Raw genomic sequence first — 19,229 nt, 5'->3', positions numbered from 1 at the left:
GATAGCATATCAAATGTTGAAAGTGAGACATTTTGAAATGTCATGCCAAATACTGTCTCATTTTGGTTTGGATTTCATGAGAGCTACACATTCCGAAAAAGTTGGGACAGGTAGCAATAAGTGGCCGAAAAAGTTAAATGTACATGTAAGGAACAGCTGGAGGACCAATTTGCAACTTATTAGGTCAACTGGCAACATGATAGGGTATAAAAAGAGCCTCTCAGTGTCTCTCAGAAGTCAAGATGGGCAGAGGATCACCAATTCCCCCAATGCTGCAATGAAAAATAGTGCAGCAATATCAGAAAGGAGTTTCTCAGAGAAAAATTGCAAAGAGTTTGAAGTTATCCTCATCTACAGTGCAAAATATCATCCAAAGATTCAGATAATCTGAAATCTCTTTGCGTAAGGGTCAAGGCCAGAAAACCATCCTGAATGCCCGTGATCTTCGGGCCCTTAGACAGCACTGCATCACATACAGGAATGATACTGTAATGGAAATCACAACATGGACTCAGGAATACTTCCAGAAAACATTGTCGGTGAACACAATCCACCGTGCCATTCGCCGTTGCCAGCTAAATCTCTATAGGTCAAAAAATATAGGTAAAAAAAAATCTAAACATGATAAAGAAGCGCAGGCGTTTTCTCTGGGCCAAAGCTCTGTGGTCAGATTAATCAAAATTTGAAGTTCTTTTTGGAAAACTGGGACGCCATGTCATCCGGACTAAAGAGGACAAGGACAACCCAAGTTGTTATCAGCGCTCAGTTCAGAAGCCTGCATCTCTGATTGTATGGTGTTGCATGAGTGCATGTGTCATGGGCAGCTTACACATCTGGAAAGGCACCATCACTGCTGAAAGGTATATCCAAGTTCTAGAACAACATATGCTCCCATCCAGACGTCGTCTCTTTCAGGGAAGACCTTGCATTTTCCAACATGACAATGCCAGACCACATACTGCATCAGTTACAACATCATGGGTGTGTAGAAGAAGGATCCGGGGACTGAAATGACCAGCCTGCAGTCCAGATCTTTCACCCATAGAAAACATTTGGAGCATCATAAAGAGGAAGATGTGACAAAGAAGACCTAAGACAGTTGAGCAACTAGAAGCCTGTATTAGGCAAGAATGGGACAACATTCCTATTCCTAAACTTGAGCAACTTGTCTCCTCAGTCCCCAGACGTTTGCAGACTGTTATAAAAAGAAGAGGGGATGCCACACAGTGGTGAACATGGCCTTGTTCTTTGAGATGTGTTGATGCCATGAAATTTAAAATCAGTTTAAACATTTAATATGTCATCTATGTTGTATTCCGAATAAAATATTGAAAATATTAAAATTCCACATCATTGCATTCTGTTTTTATTCACAATTTGTACAGTGTCCCAACTTATTTGGAATCGGGTTTATATATATGCACCCATTTTAAAGTCAAGATGAAGCAGAAGTAGTAACATTCTATACTGTAATGTCCGTATATGAGTTTAGCGGATTGGGAGGATTTTTTTTGGGAGGGGCTTAGCATTGGGCGATTGCCTGATGGGATGTTGAGATGTGGATGCAGTTGAGCATGAGCTTGCAGTAGTGGGACTAAATGAAGAGGTCCTGCATACATCACCAGAGAGAAGGAAGGTCCAGTTAAGACATTGTGAGTGAACATCATGAGGTCCAAAAAAAACACACACACAAAAAAAAAAACACATATGCATGGATGATTTGTTCCCAATAATAACAACAGCATGCATTCAGAAAACAGAGGATCAAAGTTTCCGAGATGCTTTGAGACTGTAATGACTTTCAGAAGTATTTTATTAGCTTCATGAGCTTCTAGATTTTTAACAAAGTTCCGAATGAATGTGTAAACCTGTGCAAATCGTCCTCATGGGCGAGAAGAAGACAGTTTTTTCAACACAATGCTATATTGGGAGTTTTTTCAAAATTAATAGTAGAGATCTTGGTAAACCATAAATATACTGTATGAACTCTCACAAATAGATAATTTGCTTCATACTCCAACAACTGCCGGTTTCTCTCTCTCCACACTTTCGTTGCCATGAAGTTGAATAACAGACAGTACTGTGAATCTCTTTATAATTTTACAAGAAATATGCAAAGGTTTAAAGACTAAAAACAGAGCAAGATAAAGAACAATATTCTAAATACTCTCTTATCATCTTGTGAACCACAAAACATGTCTACATGGTACACCGTATGGATTTCAAAGTTGGCCTTGCAGTTATAATACTGTAAACTCACATCATCACAGTTTGTGTTTCCACCATGTAAACACATAAGAGTTTGTCATATGAGATAATAAGGGAACAAATCTCCCTGGTGGTCTAGCGTGACCTTATCATTGAGAACTTGCTTTCTACGAACAGCCGAAGCAACAGATCGTCGACTCAGAGCTGGCTGAGAGATTGAGGAATGAGCTCAGATACTGTACATATAGCATAAACGATTCTACGCTCTAAACACAAAGTCAAAACAGCAGTCTGCACGATTTAATGACAATGAACTATAATAATGCAAACTTGGGAGCGCTGATTTCCATGGTGCACAAAAAAGTAGGGCACAGAATATACAGTGGGTCTCGGCCTGACAGTGACTCACGTGAACATCAACACATCAATCTACAAGGTGCTCCACGAGGGTTTTCGTTAGGTACACTTCCGCCGATGTGTCATGATGGAAATTGTCTGAATGGGTTGAAAACCTCCCTCTTCCATGTACAGTTACACGTTTGGCTATAGGAGCTCCTGGCCTCGCCAAGTGGCATTGAGGTGTCTGAATCTCTTCCCCTTTAGATGCTCTCATTGTGCCCAGTAGAATGGTCTCTTCTGGGGGTGGAGGCGCGGGACGACCCCTTGTCCGTGCTCTCTGAGCTGGAGCTCAGGTGCTGCTGCTCAGAGCCAGCGCTGGAGGTGACAGTGGAGGAGGAGATGGAGGTGGAGCGGGTCTTCTCCTTAAAGTCTGTGATGATGACAGTCACATTGCCCACGGTTATAGCGAGCTGCTGAGCCGAGCTCCGGTCCACGTTCTTCAGTTTAGGTCTGAAGAGTAACAGAGGAATTGAGAAAGAAAGAATTACACATCAACTTTATTACTGCAGCATTCATTGCGTAAACTATTAAATGGATAGTTCACCCTAAAATGAAAACGGTCATCAGTTATTCACCCTCAAGTCATTTCAAACAGTGTTAATATATGTGTGTGTGTGTATATATATATATATATATATATATATATATATTAATAAACATTATTTCAGCTGGTTGCCAAGGAATCATTTCTTATATCTTTTAATTTAACATACTAAAATAACTACAATTGAAGAACTGTATATATAAAAAAACATATCTGCAATACACATATAAAGATATTTGTAAAATGAAACCTGATAGATTTCTGTCCCTCCACTGAAAGTTCATTCAACCAAAACTTTCACATCAAATACGGTCAACTGAAGCTCAAATGTGCTTGACTGATATACGAGAACCAATCAGGTTTGTTCTGATGTAAAATGTAATGTAAATGTTCTTGCATGTACAGTTGAGTTTCTGTAAATGCTTGATGTGACATTATCTTTTTTTTTATCTTTCTAATGTCTTTTGGACCATCACATTTGAATCAACATTCAATGGAAGAACAGAAAATCTCCGAATTCATCAAAATTATCCTCATTTGTGTTTTAAAGATGAACAAAAGTCTTGTGGGTTTGAGAAGTAACTCATAATAAAATTGTCATTTTTGGGTGAACTGACTTTTTAAATATAAAGCAAGTTAGCAACGTTAAAAGGTGCGCCAAGTAATCTTAGGCTGCAGATGTAGTATATGCTGTAACTACATAAAGACAGCCGAATTATCTTTCCAAAAGCACTGGCAGCCATTTCAAGATGTGATGCAGCATCAAGCAAAAGCAGACGTTTTTGTAGCCAATCATTAATTTACTCTGCAAACAAACGTGTCTTTTATTAACAGGATGAAGAGAGTATTCAGCTTCATGTGTTGAAATCCATTATAAGTAGTGGGCTCTCTTGTGTACAATGCAACAGCTTTTTCTAGGCCTCTAATATGACTATATGAGTCTTTACCTTATGTAAGTGCATACTTTCATAACGCTTTTGTCAGAAGTACTTTTCACTTCATTAGGAATAAACTACTGAGTTTATCTCTAAATGCTTAATTCAGCCCAAAGGTCTGAATATGATCATCCAGTTCTAGCTGTTATCTTTTCAGCAAGTTACAGAGCCCATGGACTATGCAGATCAGTTCTGAACTTACCGTGAAATTTTAGATTTGTTATTCTTCTTGACAGACTTGCCAACCTTCATGCCATTACTTTCCCCAGCTGGACTTTTCTGAATGAGTTTGGGCCTGTAAATAAAATTCAATATGCCATTAATAACTATTATCATACAACTTTCCCCACACTCTATGGACTTAATCATTCATATGTAAATGTATTTTTATAGCAATTCTCCACTGGTGTTTTACTTAACATTTACATTTATTCATTTAGCAGAAGCTTTTATCCAAAGTGATTTAGAAATGACAAACACGCATTTCTCATTGCAGATTAGCATATAAAATATAACCAGTTGAGTTATTACTTTAATTAATTATCCAATAAAAAAAAAAAATACATAGAACAGAAATAACCGAAATAAAATCTTTAACAGAGTGCAACAGCGGTCATCTACTTCTCAGTGGCAAAGGCTCCAGAACTATTTTTTACCATACATTTTCTCATAGGGATATTAAAAAAAAAAATCATTTAAGAATTCTAAGCTATGAGCCAAACCAACCAGCTGCCAAAGGAGTCAAAACATTAACAACTATAAAAAAGTATAAGTATAAAAAAATCTTACAAAAAGACAAAGGTACAAGACTTAATGGCTTTAATGAGGGAAATAACTACAATCCCATGAAGCATTGCAAATAAAAAACTAATTAAAACGGAGAAACTATTTAACTTTAAGATGTCGCTTATAGAAAATATTTAAGTAGTTAGAGAGCAAAGTGGGCATACCAACTATTACGTGATAGCATCTATTAACAAACTCGCAGCTCACAGCTGGACTGTCTTTATGGGATTAATAATTTTTTTAAAAACTCAGTTCCCCTGTGGAGAAAATTGATGGGATTTTCAATTCCAGAACCCCACTGTTATAAAGTAAACTAAAAATACATGCATTACCAGAATAAAAATCATTTGGCATAATTAATTAATTGCATATGCTTGTTATCTTTGACAGCCCTAATAACAATATCTGATTAAATCAATCTAAAAGAAAGAAGACCACTCGCAGAGCATGGCTGCATAAAAACACTCACTTCATCTTCTTAGCAGTGGGTTTTTTACTCGGCGTGAGGCTTTTAGGTCTCTCTTTGTGTTTCTCCATCATGGCTCTCTCTATTTTTCCTTTTTTGAGTTCCTCTCTCTCTGCACCCATCCTCTCTGCCGGCTGCATCCCAGAGCCTGCTGTGAGCGGATGATCTTTATCCATGTGAAGTTTGTCCAGCATTGCTCTGTCTGTCTGCTCTCTGTCTGTTCTGTTGTGCTGCTGCTGCTGCAGGTCTGGTGTCAGTCCTGCTCTCTCAGGCCTCCTGTCTGTGTGGAGCGGCTGTGGTTTGTCTAGACCACGCTCCTGTCTCTGATCCTTGTGAGACTGACCTCCATCCAGACTTAATCTCTCGGGATGGTCGGAGTCAGGGTGGAGACTGCTGAGTCTATCCGAGTCGGAGTTGTCCATGTCGAAGTGGTCGTCGTCAGGCAGGTCTCTGTCTGTCCTTTCCCTTCTGTCTTTCTTGGCTGGAGGTGGGCCGGCGTACTGTTGAGCGACCTGCTGTGCCACGAGTTGAGAGTTTATCCTAGGTTTTCTAGAAAAGAAAATGTTACCAGAAATCAAGTGCTTTGTCAGTACTGATGTCAGTTTATATAGCCTTAACCACCATAGAAAAAAATGATGAAATTCTAATTCCAATATGAAGTGCTCTGTTTGCTGTTAGGATGACAAAATGTGTAAAGGAACACTCCACTTTTTTTTGAAAACAACTCTCCTAGAGTTAAACAGTTGAGTTTTACCGTTTTTGAATCCATTCATCCGATCTTCGGGTCTGGCGTTAGCACTTTTAGCTTAGCAGAAGAGTCAAGTTTTAAATAGGAAAAATATTGAAACTCTTTGGTCATTTTTGAGCGAGATGCTAACGGTCTAATCAGATTCAATGATCTATGCTAAGCTAAGATAAAAGTGCTACCGCCAGACCCCGAGATTGGCTGAATGGATTCAAAAACAGTAAAACTTAACTCTAGGGGAGTTGAAAAATAAGCCTATTTTCAAACAGATTGGAGTGTTCCTTTAATATTGATAGTAAAGTTTATATTACATATTATCAAAACTATGAAATTAAACAAATAAATCTATTGGAATTATAGAATGATTTCTGAAAAACCATGTGACACTGAAGACCGGAGTAATGATGCTAAAATATACTGATGCTTTGCATCAAGGCAAGGCAAGAAAAGAGAATACCATAGAAAACAGCTATTTTCAATTGTAATAGTATTTCAAAACATGAAAAGCATTCAAATAAATGCAAACGATCACATAAACAAATTTGGTCGGCACAAAAGACCCCTTTCAAAAACATTGGGGTAATTGGGGTATTAAAATGTGTACTGGCACTTTTTAAAGACTGTCATTACATATGAACTAATGTGAGGGGGAACAACCTCTTCTGGAGGTTTGGAAAAACGGTGTTCTAAATGACCAAAATGGCTTTAACTTGGATGATACATTTGGTCTATCAATAATTCAAACACATGAAGTTCATGTCTCAATGTCCTCAATACTATTTTCATACTGGCACAGCCGAAAGCAATGAGAGATGCTTTCAAGTTATGAGCGAAGGGAGTATTCTGGGTTTAAAACATTACCTCTCGGAGTCAATTTGAGTTGGAGAATCACAGTAAATTAATGTAGATCCGAGTTAACAACACCCTACTGACAGTTCAGGTCTTTGATTGGCGGCTCTCTATGATGTTCTATTTACATGATCTGTTCCAGATTTAACTTCATACTGACAGCACATAATCACCATCCCCTAATCTTATTAAAAGAACACAGTTGTGCTAAATAAATACAAATGATCATAAACAAGCACAATTCATTTCTTACAACACCTGGAACCATTACATTGTTTTGCACCAATTAACTGATTATGGAGTATTACCACAGTTTTGAGTTATGCACAAATCCTCTTTGACAAGTGGAAAAACTACTTTTTTGCATTACTATAAGTGTGTGGGCCACTTCACGGAATGAGAATGGCTTAAAAGCGAGACAGAGAAAGGGTTTCTGGTTTGTCTGTGTGGTGCCCTGCTGATTCCCTCAGCTGTTGCTACTCTGGTGTGCAAGAGTAGCCAGACACAGACGACACTCACTCAAGTCAGCAGAAGCACACCTCAGAACGACGTAATAAACCTGGCCTCATCAAACAACCGCTCTATGAGAGAGCAGGGACTGATCCTGTTGCTTTAACAAAGCAAGAAAATCAACATTCAAGCCTGCAATTTACGCCGAGAGAGATGCCTGTGTACTTCACGCTGTACAGAATACATGAAAAGAGATATGAACACCTGCGATAAAGCCAGTGAGCACTCGACTCGCCACATTCATCCCACTAGAATATCTGGCTGAAAACAGGTAAAGGAGCAAAATATAAAAGGATATTTTGTCTCTTTCATGATATGTCAATTTCAAGAGCAAACCGTTTGAAAAAAAAAGAAAAGAAAGATGAAACACTTTGCATAGACATTGTACTCCAAACGTCTGAGACCACCGGTGAATCATTTTTATAAATTTTTCATTTTCACAATTTAACATAAATATATCAAGTATAAAAATGTGAAGTTTTATAATGAAAAAAGAAAATAGCCATTTTAAAATTCCTTAAAGAGGCATCTGATGTTTGGTGGAAACATCTGATATTTTGTACAGAGTTCAACGGCACAAATGTGCTTATATGATTAGTGACCTAGAATTGTGTCAGAAATATCCCTGCTGTATCCCATAATCCACTTTTGGGAAATCTTAAACGGCTAAAATAATTATACACTACCATCTGTGCTGTGCTTTTGCAAAACAGCTATGAACATACTGAATATCTACTACAAAAAAAATCATTATTTTTCACCATTGGCTTATATATCTTACATTTTTCACGGACAGAACCCTTATCTAATCCACTTATCATTTCAGAGACTATGGCTGCATGCCATGGGCACCAATAATAGCCTAAATTCTAGCACATAACATCATCAATAAGATAACATCAGTGCATTAGTGACAACACAGCAATAAATCAAGCCATGTGTTTCATATTTTGCACATTATTCAACAAACAGCACAGTGTGTGTAAGAAAACAACAATGCTGCATTAGCAAATCTGAGATAGTTAAAGCCTACATCTTGCAGTTTCCCATTTCCTATAGGCTCACATAATGGGGAACCAGCCGGATCCTGCCGCCTGTCCAAGAGTGTCACTGAAATTCTACAGGATTCATATGACGTCAGTGTGGACAAAGACACAATCCACAGCAACAAGACAAAATATCAATGTTGACATCTTCACTGCATGCATGTGCATTGTGTTTATGATGGTTATGAATGCACAGCTCCCTCTTATAAGCTGCAGTGTCACTTTACCTTGTAGATGTACCTTTCCGCACATCACATATACTGCATTTGAATGCCTCTGCACTGTTTTTGAAGGTGCAGACGCTACAGTCCCAAAATCCGTTGTCTGCAGAGGGCTTGGCTTGTCTTTTTGGCCTACAAGATTTAAAGGGAGAATTGGTTAGGGTATTTAAAAAACATGCTGCACCCTAATTAGTGCAAATGTCATCATGTGCACTAATTCTACGTGCTGTTTTCAGACGCCGTCCTCCACAACCACACTATTAGACTTGCAATCTGGTTGCAGTAAAGTTGGTTTTATATTGGACATTTGTTAGACATTCGCTGAGCAAATTAAGGGACTGTCTCAAAATTGCATGAAAATAATTTAAAAAAAAGATGCAAAGCAGATGCAAAGCATCATGCAAATAAAATGTAAAGAATTAAGTGGAAAAACATTAATACATGATTTTAAAATGTCAATCGGATTCTTACTATGAATTATTACATTGAATTCCAACATTTACTTTAACTTTTAGAAACAGGAGCTGATATGGCATCTGTAATATATTCAGTAACACTTGAAAATATGATTTTGTATATTATTGGTGAATCTTTCAATTATTAAAATCTATATAACTTCCATGTGACCCACAGATGTCACACCAGTTGTAATATCTTCACACAATCCCAATACAAATCATACCTTTCAAATAAATTCTATAAAGACTTGTATTATTAAGCTGTAATATATATGGTCTCTGATCCCTAATCAAATCAAAATGGTTCTATCTGTAATTGTTCTGTGTTCTTAGATAAGCATGAAATTCATGTTAGTCTAAAAGAGTTTGCAACTGCTGCTGATGCAGTGCCACATGGAGATCTCATGGTTTTCACTCAGTGGATCTATGCAAAATATTTGTAAATATTTGTATATAAGTAAACACTGATTCTCATCATCTAAATCATAAAAACAATAAGAAAATTAAAGTAGTCTATTCTTGTGACTTTTGTTATCTCCAACTGGAATGGTTTTGTAAGTGATATTCCCTGGGAAGTAAGTCATTACCTTGCAAATACCTGATAACAAAATGTTACATTTAACCCTTTCATGCATGGTGTCCACTACAGTGGACAGATATTTGAAGCCATTTTGAACCATTTAAGCACCATTTCCCAACCACCAACTGCGAACCCCTAAAGTGTTGTCTACAATTGGATTTAATTATTGTCGTTGTATCCTTTGTTTATTTGTTTTTTGTTTTGAGATATTGCATAATTTGTTTAAACAGGCAGAGGGAAGAGGAGATATGCCAGTAATAACATCAGTAATAAGTGTTAAATCTTTTTATTCTCAAAAAGACAGACATACACCCCTGCCCCATACACACACACTCTTACCTTTTGTTTGTTACACTTCACTTTTCTGTGCTGTCATGGCATTGCTTGTTGTTATTTAAATGTTCTTATGAGTATTCATACATTTTGCTTGTAGTAAATGTAAAAAAAAGGAGGGGGGGATGCTTTTTAAAGATAACACATTAAATTCTATTGATTCACTTTTTATACCTTTGATGCATGTTGTCCACTACAGTGAACAGATTTGTAACTCCCTCAAAATAAAATATACTGACAAAAAAGTTTTTGGCATGAATTTTTTCTTGTTTAAAAGTAAAAAATAAACATATATAAAAAAATATTACTTTGTGATTTAATAATTAATGCATGAAAGGGTTAAGTTGATTTAAAGATTTTATGCAGATAAGAGCTCTCCTATCCACCTTTTTCTTCAATGCGAAAGTAAGCCTATGGGTGAGACTTTGATTCATAGGTAAATAACGGGGAGAAGTAAATGGTAAAACTGTTTGCACTACAAACAAATGTGCTCACAATTAAGATAATACATAATATGATAAGACACACCAACTTTCAATATCAAGCAGCAAAACAGTTTTGTTCAGCTACAAATAGCTGGACGGAGTGGACACAGATGAGACTGGAAACCAGACTCATGAATGTACAAATGGCTGTGCCCATTTTTACAACAAGAAAAAGTTGGATAAGCTTTGAGAATGATATTACAACTGTTCTTTCTGTTTAGAGAACCCTGAAACCTCTTTACATTTATTTGGGAATTGCTCACACAATTACATTTTGATGATATTCTTGATTTTATCAAATATTATATGAATCCTAATATCAAATTTATGAATAGAAATGTATTTTTTTGGTTTTCATGATTATGAAAAGAAAAGTGATATTTATTTCATAAACCTTATTTTCCTGTTAGCTAAATATCATATTCATGATGTCAATTTTGGTGACATAGAATGCAAAAATCACTTTTATAAGGTGTTTGAACACAGTTGTTTGGCTGCAGTGTGTGAAAACCACCAGCCTATAATGGTAAAAAATCCACCCATTCTTTGTTTTATAATCCCAATAATTCATAAACAGTCTCTCCACACAAGCAGTTCCAGGTTGTAGTAGCATTTTACACCGGACTACCTCACAAACGAGGGTCTGTTCAGCGCTGGAGTTGTGCAAAGATTGCTTCTGAAAGAGGGATTGATACCAATGATTTGAGCACAAACATCCAGACTAAAGATTAAAAAAAAAAAAGTAAGCATTACGCATAAAAAAATTTGTTTTCCAAAAGAGCTTCCAAAAGAGCTTTTTGGCTAATGTTGCTAAAGCTACCATTGTCTCTGCCTGTTTTCACCACTGTTGGGAACGTTACTTTAAACAAGTAATTAGTTATGGTTACTCACTACTTGTTCCAAAAAGTAACTGAGTTAGTAACTGAATTACTCTATAATAAAAGTAACTCATTACCAGGGAAAGTAACTATTTGCGTTACTGTAAAAAAAAAAAAAAAAAAAAAAAGTCAAAGAATTATTATAATTTTTTTTTTTTTTGGAGCAGTTTTCACAAGTCAGTTAAAATGAGTAGAATGGACAGGTGTTCGTACAGAACTTTCAGTATTTATTGTACGTCAACAGACAGCTAATTTTATCCTGCACTTCCAAGTATTATCTTTGTAAGAAAAGTGTTTTTGGCCACTAGCTTTGTAGATGAGTGTGTCACATATTAGATGTACACATTACATGCACGTTCTTGCCTTTGAACACAATGAATTTGAAATAGTGCTTATATCTCCACCTTGAAAATGCCAACTTTTCATCGGATTGCTCCCGACTCGTCATCTCTGCTGCTGCTGCTCTCGCGTGCGTGTGTGTGTGTGTTTGACGCCGCTGGCGTAAAAACACTGGCTCTGATTGGCTACCATGAAACACATGACTCTGCCTTATCCAATCATAATCACTTATCTCGTTATTAACCCACCTCCTCACTCACTGTGTGAGCCAGTGGTGCGTTCGGATTGCATAGTTCATTAAATCAATGCATAGTAACCTACCACATTTAACGTCCAGTAATGTTAACGGCGTTATAACAACAGGAAAAGTAATTAGTTAGATTACCCCGTTATTGAAAAAACAACGTCGTTACCTAACGTTCTTTTAAACGGCGTTATTCCAAACACTGGTTTTCACTAATGCTTCCTTCATGTGCTACCAGAATGATCGTAAATAGGAATGTGGTAGTTAAAAATTGCATTTGGAAACAATGTGAGGTCAGTATAACACGGTCACCACCAGTTAAACCATAACACCGGTGGTATGCCTGCGAGCATATATATTAGGAGTGGAACGGTTCAACTTTTTCATGTTTCGGTTTGTATCATGATTTTAGAATCACAGATTTCGGTATGTGCTATGTTTATAGAAAAACTATACTTTCAAATAAAAATTATGAAAATAAGAATATTCTATCTAACTACAAGCAACAGCACAAATAAATACAAAAGATTAAAGATACAAATAAAATAAACAGTGATTTTTCAGGCTAGCATTACTGGTGCATCTCAATAAAATTCATTTATTTCAGTAATTCAACTCAAATTGTGAAACTCGTGTATTAAATAAATTCAGTGCACACAGACTGAAGTAGTTTTAAGTCTTTGGTTCTTTTAATTGTGATGATTTTGGCTCACATTTAACAAAAACCCACCAATTCACTATCTCAACAAATAAGAATATGGTGACATGCCAATCAGCTAATCAAACTCAAAACACCCGCAAAGGTTTCCTGAGCCTTCAAAATGGTCTCTTAGTTTGGTTGACTCGGCTACACAATCTTAGAGAAGACTGCTGATCTGTTGTCCAGAAGACAATCATTGACACCATTTAAACATTCATTGCCAAAGAAGCTGGCTGTTCACAGAGTGCTGTATCCAAGCATGTTAACAGAAAGTTGTGTGGAAAGAAAAAGAGTGGAAAAAAAGAGGCACAACCAACAGAGAGAACCGCAGCCTTAAGAGGATTGTCAAGCAAAATCGATTCAAGAATCCATGCCACGCCAAATTGAGGCAGTAATTAAAGCAAAAGGAGCCTCTACCAAGTATTGTGTACATTTACAGTAAATGAACATACTTTCAAGAAGGTCAACAATTCACTAAAAGTGTATTCTAATTTGTTGAGATGTGAATTGGTGGGTTTTTGTTAAATGTGAGCCAAAATAATCACAATTAAAAGAACCAAAGACTTAAACTACTTCAGTCTGTGTTAGTGTTGTCACGATACCAAAATGTCAGTATTCGGTACTGATACCAGTGAAAATCCACGGTTCTCTGTACCAATTTCGGTACTAAAGCAAAACACAAAAATATGCTAATTAAAAAATATATAACTTTTTAGCACTAAAAATAAAACCAATGCCATTCTTTATACTTATTTACAATTGTGTTTAAAGTTTTTCTACAAGTTATATAATTATGAAAAACAGTAAACAAGTTTCACCCAAATTTAATTTGTCTTTTAATTTATGAAATTTAAACACATTTTATTTTTGGTAAATAAAGGGGATTTGCTATTAAAATTTAAACATGGAAGACATATTGTGATTTATTTCTTTTAAAAATAAAGTTTTTCAACAGTAGTAGCATTATCACATACACTTTACTAAATAATAATAATATTTCTAGCACAATGCCTTTATGTAAAAATTAACTTCTAGGCCTAATGAATGCATATTTGTCATTTTAACTGAACTTAAGACTGGTGGTGATGCTTAAAGAGCCACACAGATGGGAAATCAAAAATTACCTGTATTACAGTGTATGATGTAGCTGTCCATCAGTGTAAACAATGTGCAAAGTAATTAAACCAAAAAGTACACGATTTATAAAGTTATTGGCTTTTAAAGTAAGGAGTCGACTCTGAATCGCTGAAACGAGTCGTTATAGATTTCAAATCTGTGTGCCCCACCCCCCACACAGACGCTCTGGTTGGTGTGATAGCATCATGTCGAGGAGACAGTGTGTTTTTAATTGTAAAGGCATGTTTGCTTTATTTTCACTGCCAAAGAATGAAGATCAGAAGAACCAATGGCTAAAATTAATTTTTACCACAATAACAGGGCAGTACAACAAATCCCTTTTGTTGTGTTCACAACATTTCACTGATGACTGCTTTTCTAATCTCGGTGAGTACAAGGCGGGATTTCCAACCGTTTGGCCATAAAAGAGGGTTCATTACCAACTTTATTTAGACCAACAAGCATCTCCGAATCACAACGCGAAGTATGATTATGAAGTTATGTGTTTGTTTTCTCCCGAGCGTCTTATCAGTATGTGTGCTGTCTGCAGCCTGTCTGCGCTGATCTTCATTTACAAACACGTCATTAAAATGAAGTGTAACAAGTGCTGCTAATAGATATTCTGTGATTAAGTAATCCATATGAAAACAACGCAATGTCCGTTTTTCACGTCTCCCTTCATTATATCTAATGTGACCACGCCCCCGTGCTGAACACGCTATTCAGATTCAAACTGAAGCGCGCGGCTTGAATACGCACACACAGAAGAAAAAGCAGCGAGACTGTTCAAGTTTTTTATTTTACTGTTTGCTTTGCGATGAGCGGAATAAGACATAATTCACCCCAAAAAGATGCTAACGCATTGTTTACCATGAAGTTGTGTGCAGAACAACCAATCAAAACTGACTATATTAGTTGACCAATAAGAACACAGTATGCTACCGAAAGGCTACCGAGTCTGTTAAACCTTTGAAAAGTCTTACCAGATCATTCAAATCCGTGCTCGCACTGCCGCTAACACAGAGAGAGCAGTTAGCATGTTTGGTTAAAAAAACATCCTCACATAAGGTCTTTTCAACTACACAGTAATATTTCTGTCTAATAGTAATTTATATCATCACAGAAATATTGGGATGAAGTTTATAGTTCAGATATAAACATTGATGTCTATATTATAGCGATCAAAATAGAGCAAATCCCCTTTTGAAAGTACTGCGCTTCAAATAACGTTTGTGTTATTAGCAATTAGCATTTGCATTAACATAGCAATTCCGCAAAGGAGAGCTCAGTTCAGTGTTACTGTCTGTGAGACCCGACTCTCTCTTTCTGTGTGTGCACCAAACACAGCGCGAGTAACCATCAGCTCAGTTCAGCTTTTCCGCGTCTTGTGTTTGAATGCTTTAAAGTTTTTTGAATGGTTAAATTGGCAAGTGGCAAGACTTAATAACACGTGAAAATGATACGCTTTCATGAAGACACGCATTCTGTCAACTGTCCTGAGCATCTTATTAGACTGGCCTCAGCCAGATGGTTGAGATCAACTAGTAAAGGAGTATTTTTTCCTATTGAAAGAACGATCATAGCTCACTATCAGCAGTTATTTTATCTATGTTCGTAACATTTTTTATAGATTATTGCTCAGTGTAAGAGACAAATAAATATCAGATAAAGATAAATTGGCACAAGTACCAGTACGAGTGATTGCGTGTGCGAATTAGTCATACTGTCTCTATATTATTGTGAAGCTGTAGGTTGTAAATAGCCTAGTTCCTTCAAAAGTAGAAAAATATGCTATAATAAGTTTTGAGATTCTAAACTACTTTAGTGATAAATCACAGGACAGCGCTGACAACTAGTTTCTGTGTTCCTCTGTGCGCATGATCTTCACATCTACTGTTTATATGAGTGTTCGTGCCACAATGCAGCTGCACGAACATGGGAGCTCGAAATAATAATAAACATTCGACCGTCTAATCGCTTGAATATCCAAACCATAAAACAAATACAACTGACAAAGTGTAGTGAAGACGCAAGACTCCTTCAAGTCATTTCTCCTGCTGTTGTACCTGCACTAACTCACATCGCTAACCAGTCCCTCCAGAAAAACGCGATTATGCGATCGCCAGGCTGCATATTTATGCGGGGACGCAACCTTATGAAGTGACGTAATTACCTGACGTAAACATCATCTGCAAACCCCGCGGTGAAACCAGGGTGAAACTTGAAGCGCGCAAATTATTCTTATTTGCCAACAAAAATAAGCACAAAAGAACTTGAGAAGCAGTTTCCCGATTTGTTACATGACAGTGGAGCCAAATTATATTGTGAGAACTTGCGAAAACTGCGGTTTGATGAAATAGAGAAAAAAGGTGATTCCCCCCAACACCCCCTCCTCACTAGGCTACTAACACTGTTGTAGTTTCATTCAGAAGTTACAGTTGTAATTATATTAGTAGTATGTAAAATAATTTACGTTGCAGTAAGAGATTGCAACTTAAATATTCTGTGATTTAGTATGCTCGCTTATCATAGGAAGTACTAAGAAATTACTCTTTACATTAAGGTAGTAGCCTAGTGAGAAAAGGGTGTTGGGGGAATCACCTTTTTTTCTCTTTTTCATCAAATCGCAGTTTTTGCAAGTTCTCGCAATTTCATCGCATATAATTGCAAAAATATGCCGCATATTCCATCGCATTTTTTAAGAAAACATGCCGCAAAATCAAGGATTTTTGCCCACAACAATCACAAAAAAATTTTTTTTTCCCCAACATTTAGATAGGCTCGTATAACCCCACTTCTTGAGAAACCCACCCTTAACCAAACTCTTTTAGAGAACTACAGACCGTTTTCCCTTCTACCTTTCATTGCAAAAACACTTGAATGAGTTGTGTTCAACCTCCTGGACAGCAACCAATCTGGCTTCAGAAGTGGACATTCGATTGAGACTGCCTTGCTTTCAGCTGCTGAAGCCCTAAGACTGGCAAGAGCAACATCTAGCTACTAGGGTTAGCCTCATGGCTCAGTTCTTGGACCACTTCTCTTCTCTGTCTACATGGCATCACTTGGTTCTGTCATTCAGAAACATGACTTTTCATATCACTGCTATGTTTTACCTCTCATTCTATCCTGATTATCCGAAGATTGCTGCTCATATCTCAGCATGTCTAACAGACATTTCTTGTTGGATGAAGAACCATCACCATCTACTCAAGCTGGCTAAGACAGAACTGCTTTTGTTTCCATCAAACCCATCAATTCATCACAATTTCACCATCCAGTTAGGCTTATCAACTCCTTGGAAACAGCTAGAAATCTTGGAGTTGTGACTGATGATAAACTGAATTGGTCCTGCAGATTTGCTTTATACAACATTAGGAAGATCAGGCCCTTTCTTTTAAACACATGCAACACAACTCCTTGTTCAAAATCATGTTCTATCCAGGCTGGACTATTGCAATGCTCTCTTGGCAGGTCTTCCAGCCAGTTCTATCAAACGTCTACAATTAATCCAAACTGCCGCTGAAAATTTTAAAGAAAAGAACTCACTTCACACCTCTGTTTATTAATTTGCACTGGTTGCTATTAGCTGCTTGCATAAAATTCAATGCATTAATGTTTGCTCACAAAACCACCACTGCCTCTGCATCCAACTGCAAGACATGTAGTTTACTTACATATTTATAACATATAATAATCATTTAAAAGTTAAAAATAATATATTTGCCAACATAAAGTACACATGTAAAAGGATCATGGTTTTAGTGTTTTCGTTGAATAATGCACATATTTAATCAAGTTTATTGTGGATTTTGCACTTTTGAGATGCTCCCTAACTTGACATGCGCAAGCGGAGACCGTTGTGAGGACTTTTTCACTTCAGAGGTTTAAAACAATTGCATCATCGATGCTACTATTCATTTTGATATTATGCTTTTAAATGTGATCTGAACGAGATACAGCATGATCCATGACTATTATGTGATTGCATATAAATTAATGCTTAAGTAAAGATCGAATGTATAACGAATCGAATGTCCAAAATAAAACCAACTTTACCGCACCCGCAATCTGACGATTTTGGCTAAGGCTTTCTCTGTTTAAAAAAGGCGATAAGAAAAGAAGAGTGGAGGCGTTTCCTAAATTCCCTTTGTCTAAAGCTCGATACCGGGAGCCAGGCAAGGCTCTGTATCCGCCATGGCTGCGCTTTTTTCCCCGTTAAATCTGACCAGGAAAAATAAGTAGACTTCAACCGCATTGCGCGGCTATACGCTAGTGCACACAAACGCGCAAGATGCTTAATGAAAATACAGAGCGAAGGAGATGTTTCTATACCTGGATGGGCTTTTCTTGTCGCCCATAATGGGAGAAACACCGTCTTCAAGAGGAGGGGGCTTCTGTAATGTACAGTGTGAGCTCCAGACAGAGCCGCTGCTGCTATCACACACTTGCACTCGCTGACCGCTGCAGCGAGACTGGCGTCGCTCCGTCACGTGACCTCGCCCTAAGCCAATCACAACTCGCACACATTTAAAAGTCTAATGTTTCATATAGAAATGTGCGCGTTTGAAACTGACCACTGCATATGGCTCACCTTTAATATAGCCTGTGAAGAAAATATCAAAAATATAAATAAATAAATGATGGCATGCTTCATAGGACAAGTCACACTGCCTAACTCTGGTTAGCTTATGCAGCGTAAACACACACACACACACACACACACACCCTTAGATCAGAGCCAGTTTACATTTAACGTTACTGTTTAAAATATATGTATAAGCTCTGTTTGTGCAATCAAAAGTAACAAATTATAGACAGACTTCAAATTAAGGTAAGCGATCACTAAGGAGAAGACACTTTTTAAATATAAATTTATTTTACATACATACACTGCCTCCCTCTGGTTATTATAGCTATTAATTTATAGTGTCTTGCAAATATATTCAGACATATTCAAACGTATTCAGTTTTATTTCATAAAATATCAGTTCGTGTTTACAACCCTGCTCTTCATTTCCCGATAATAAAGTTCTGAGTTCAAAAATTCCTTTGTTATTATTCTGCTATTCATTAGTACATTCTTCATTAAATACTATTTATAAGTGCTACTTCAGTGCAATCCCAAGCAAGACATAAAGCATCAGAACCAGAGCCATGGCTCTGATCAGAACCAACCAGAGCTGTTTTATTATCCGTTTTCTGGATTGAAATATCACTGCCTCTACCTACACAATTAAAGTTCAACTTGTAATTTTACATTCAACTTTCTTTTTTTCCCCACTTTTTTTAAATTTTATTTTTAGTAATAGAAGCACAAGTCTCAAAGATTGATATATAAACCAAACTCGATTGTTTCTTGCTCCTCTACACAGAGTCAAGTGTTTTCG

The 19,229-nt window shown here is 36.9% G+C and overlaps 1 protein-coding gene across 2 annotated transcripts; it reads right to left on the bottom strand.

Annotated features, from left to right (window-relative positions):
- Positions 1 to 1,795: 1,795 nt before the first annotated feature.
- On the bottom strand, positions 1,796 to 18,358 carry LOC113041102 (RING1 and YY1-binding protein A-like). 2 transcript variants are annotated; one of them, XM_026199427.1, is made up of 5 exons: positions 18,175 to 18,352; positions 8,716 to 8,841; positions 5,342 to 5,887; positions 4,289 to 4,381; positions 1,796 to 3,057 (listed from the first exon to the last, which is right to left on the bottom strand). In XM_026199427.1, exons 1-5 carry the CDS (start codon positions 18,198 to 18,200, stop codon positions 2,808 to 2,810), a joined length of 1,041 nt encoding a protein of 346 aa, XP_026055212.1. In that variant the 5' UTR covers positions 18,201 to 18,352; the 3' UTR covers positions 1,796 to 2,807. The 2 variants fall into 2 exon arrangements, with proteins under 2 accessions (XP_026055212.1, XP_026055213.1); XM_026199428.1 differs by lacking the exon at positions 8,716 to 8,841 and having other exon boundaries at positions 18,175 to 18,358.
- Between the last annotated feature and the right edge of the window lie 871 nt (positions 18,359 to 19,229).

The sequence above is a fragment of the Carassius auratus genome, chromosome 23, assembly GCF_003368295.1.
Source record: "Carassius auratus strain Wakin chromosome 23, ASM336829v1, whole genome shotgun sequence".
Classification (NCBI taxonomy): Eukaryota; Metazoa; Chordata; class Actinopteri; order Cypriniformes; family Cyprinidae; genus Carassius; species Carassius auratus.
This window is presented reverse-complemented; position numbering and strand designations above follow the sequence as displayed.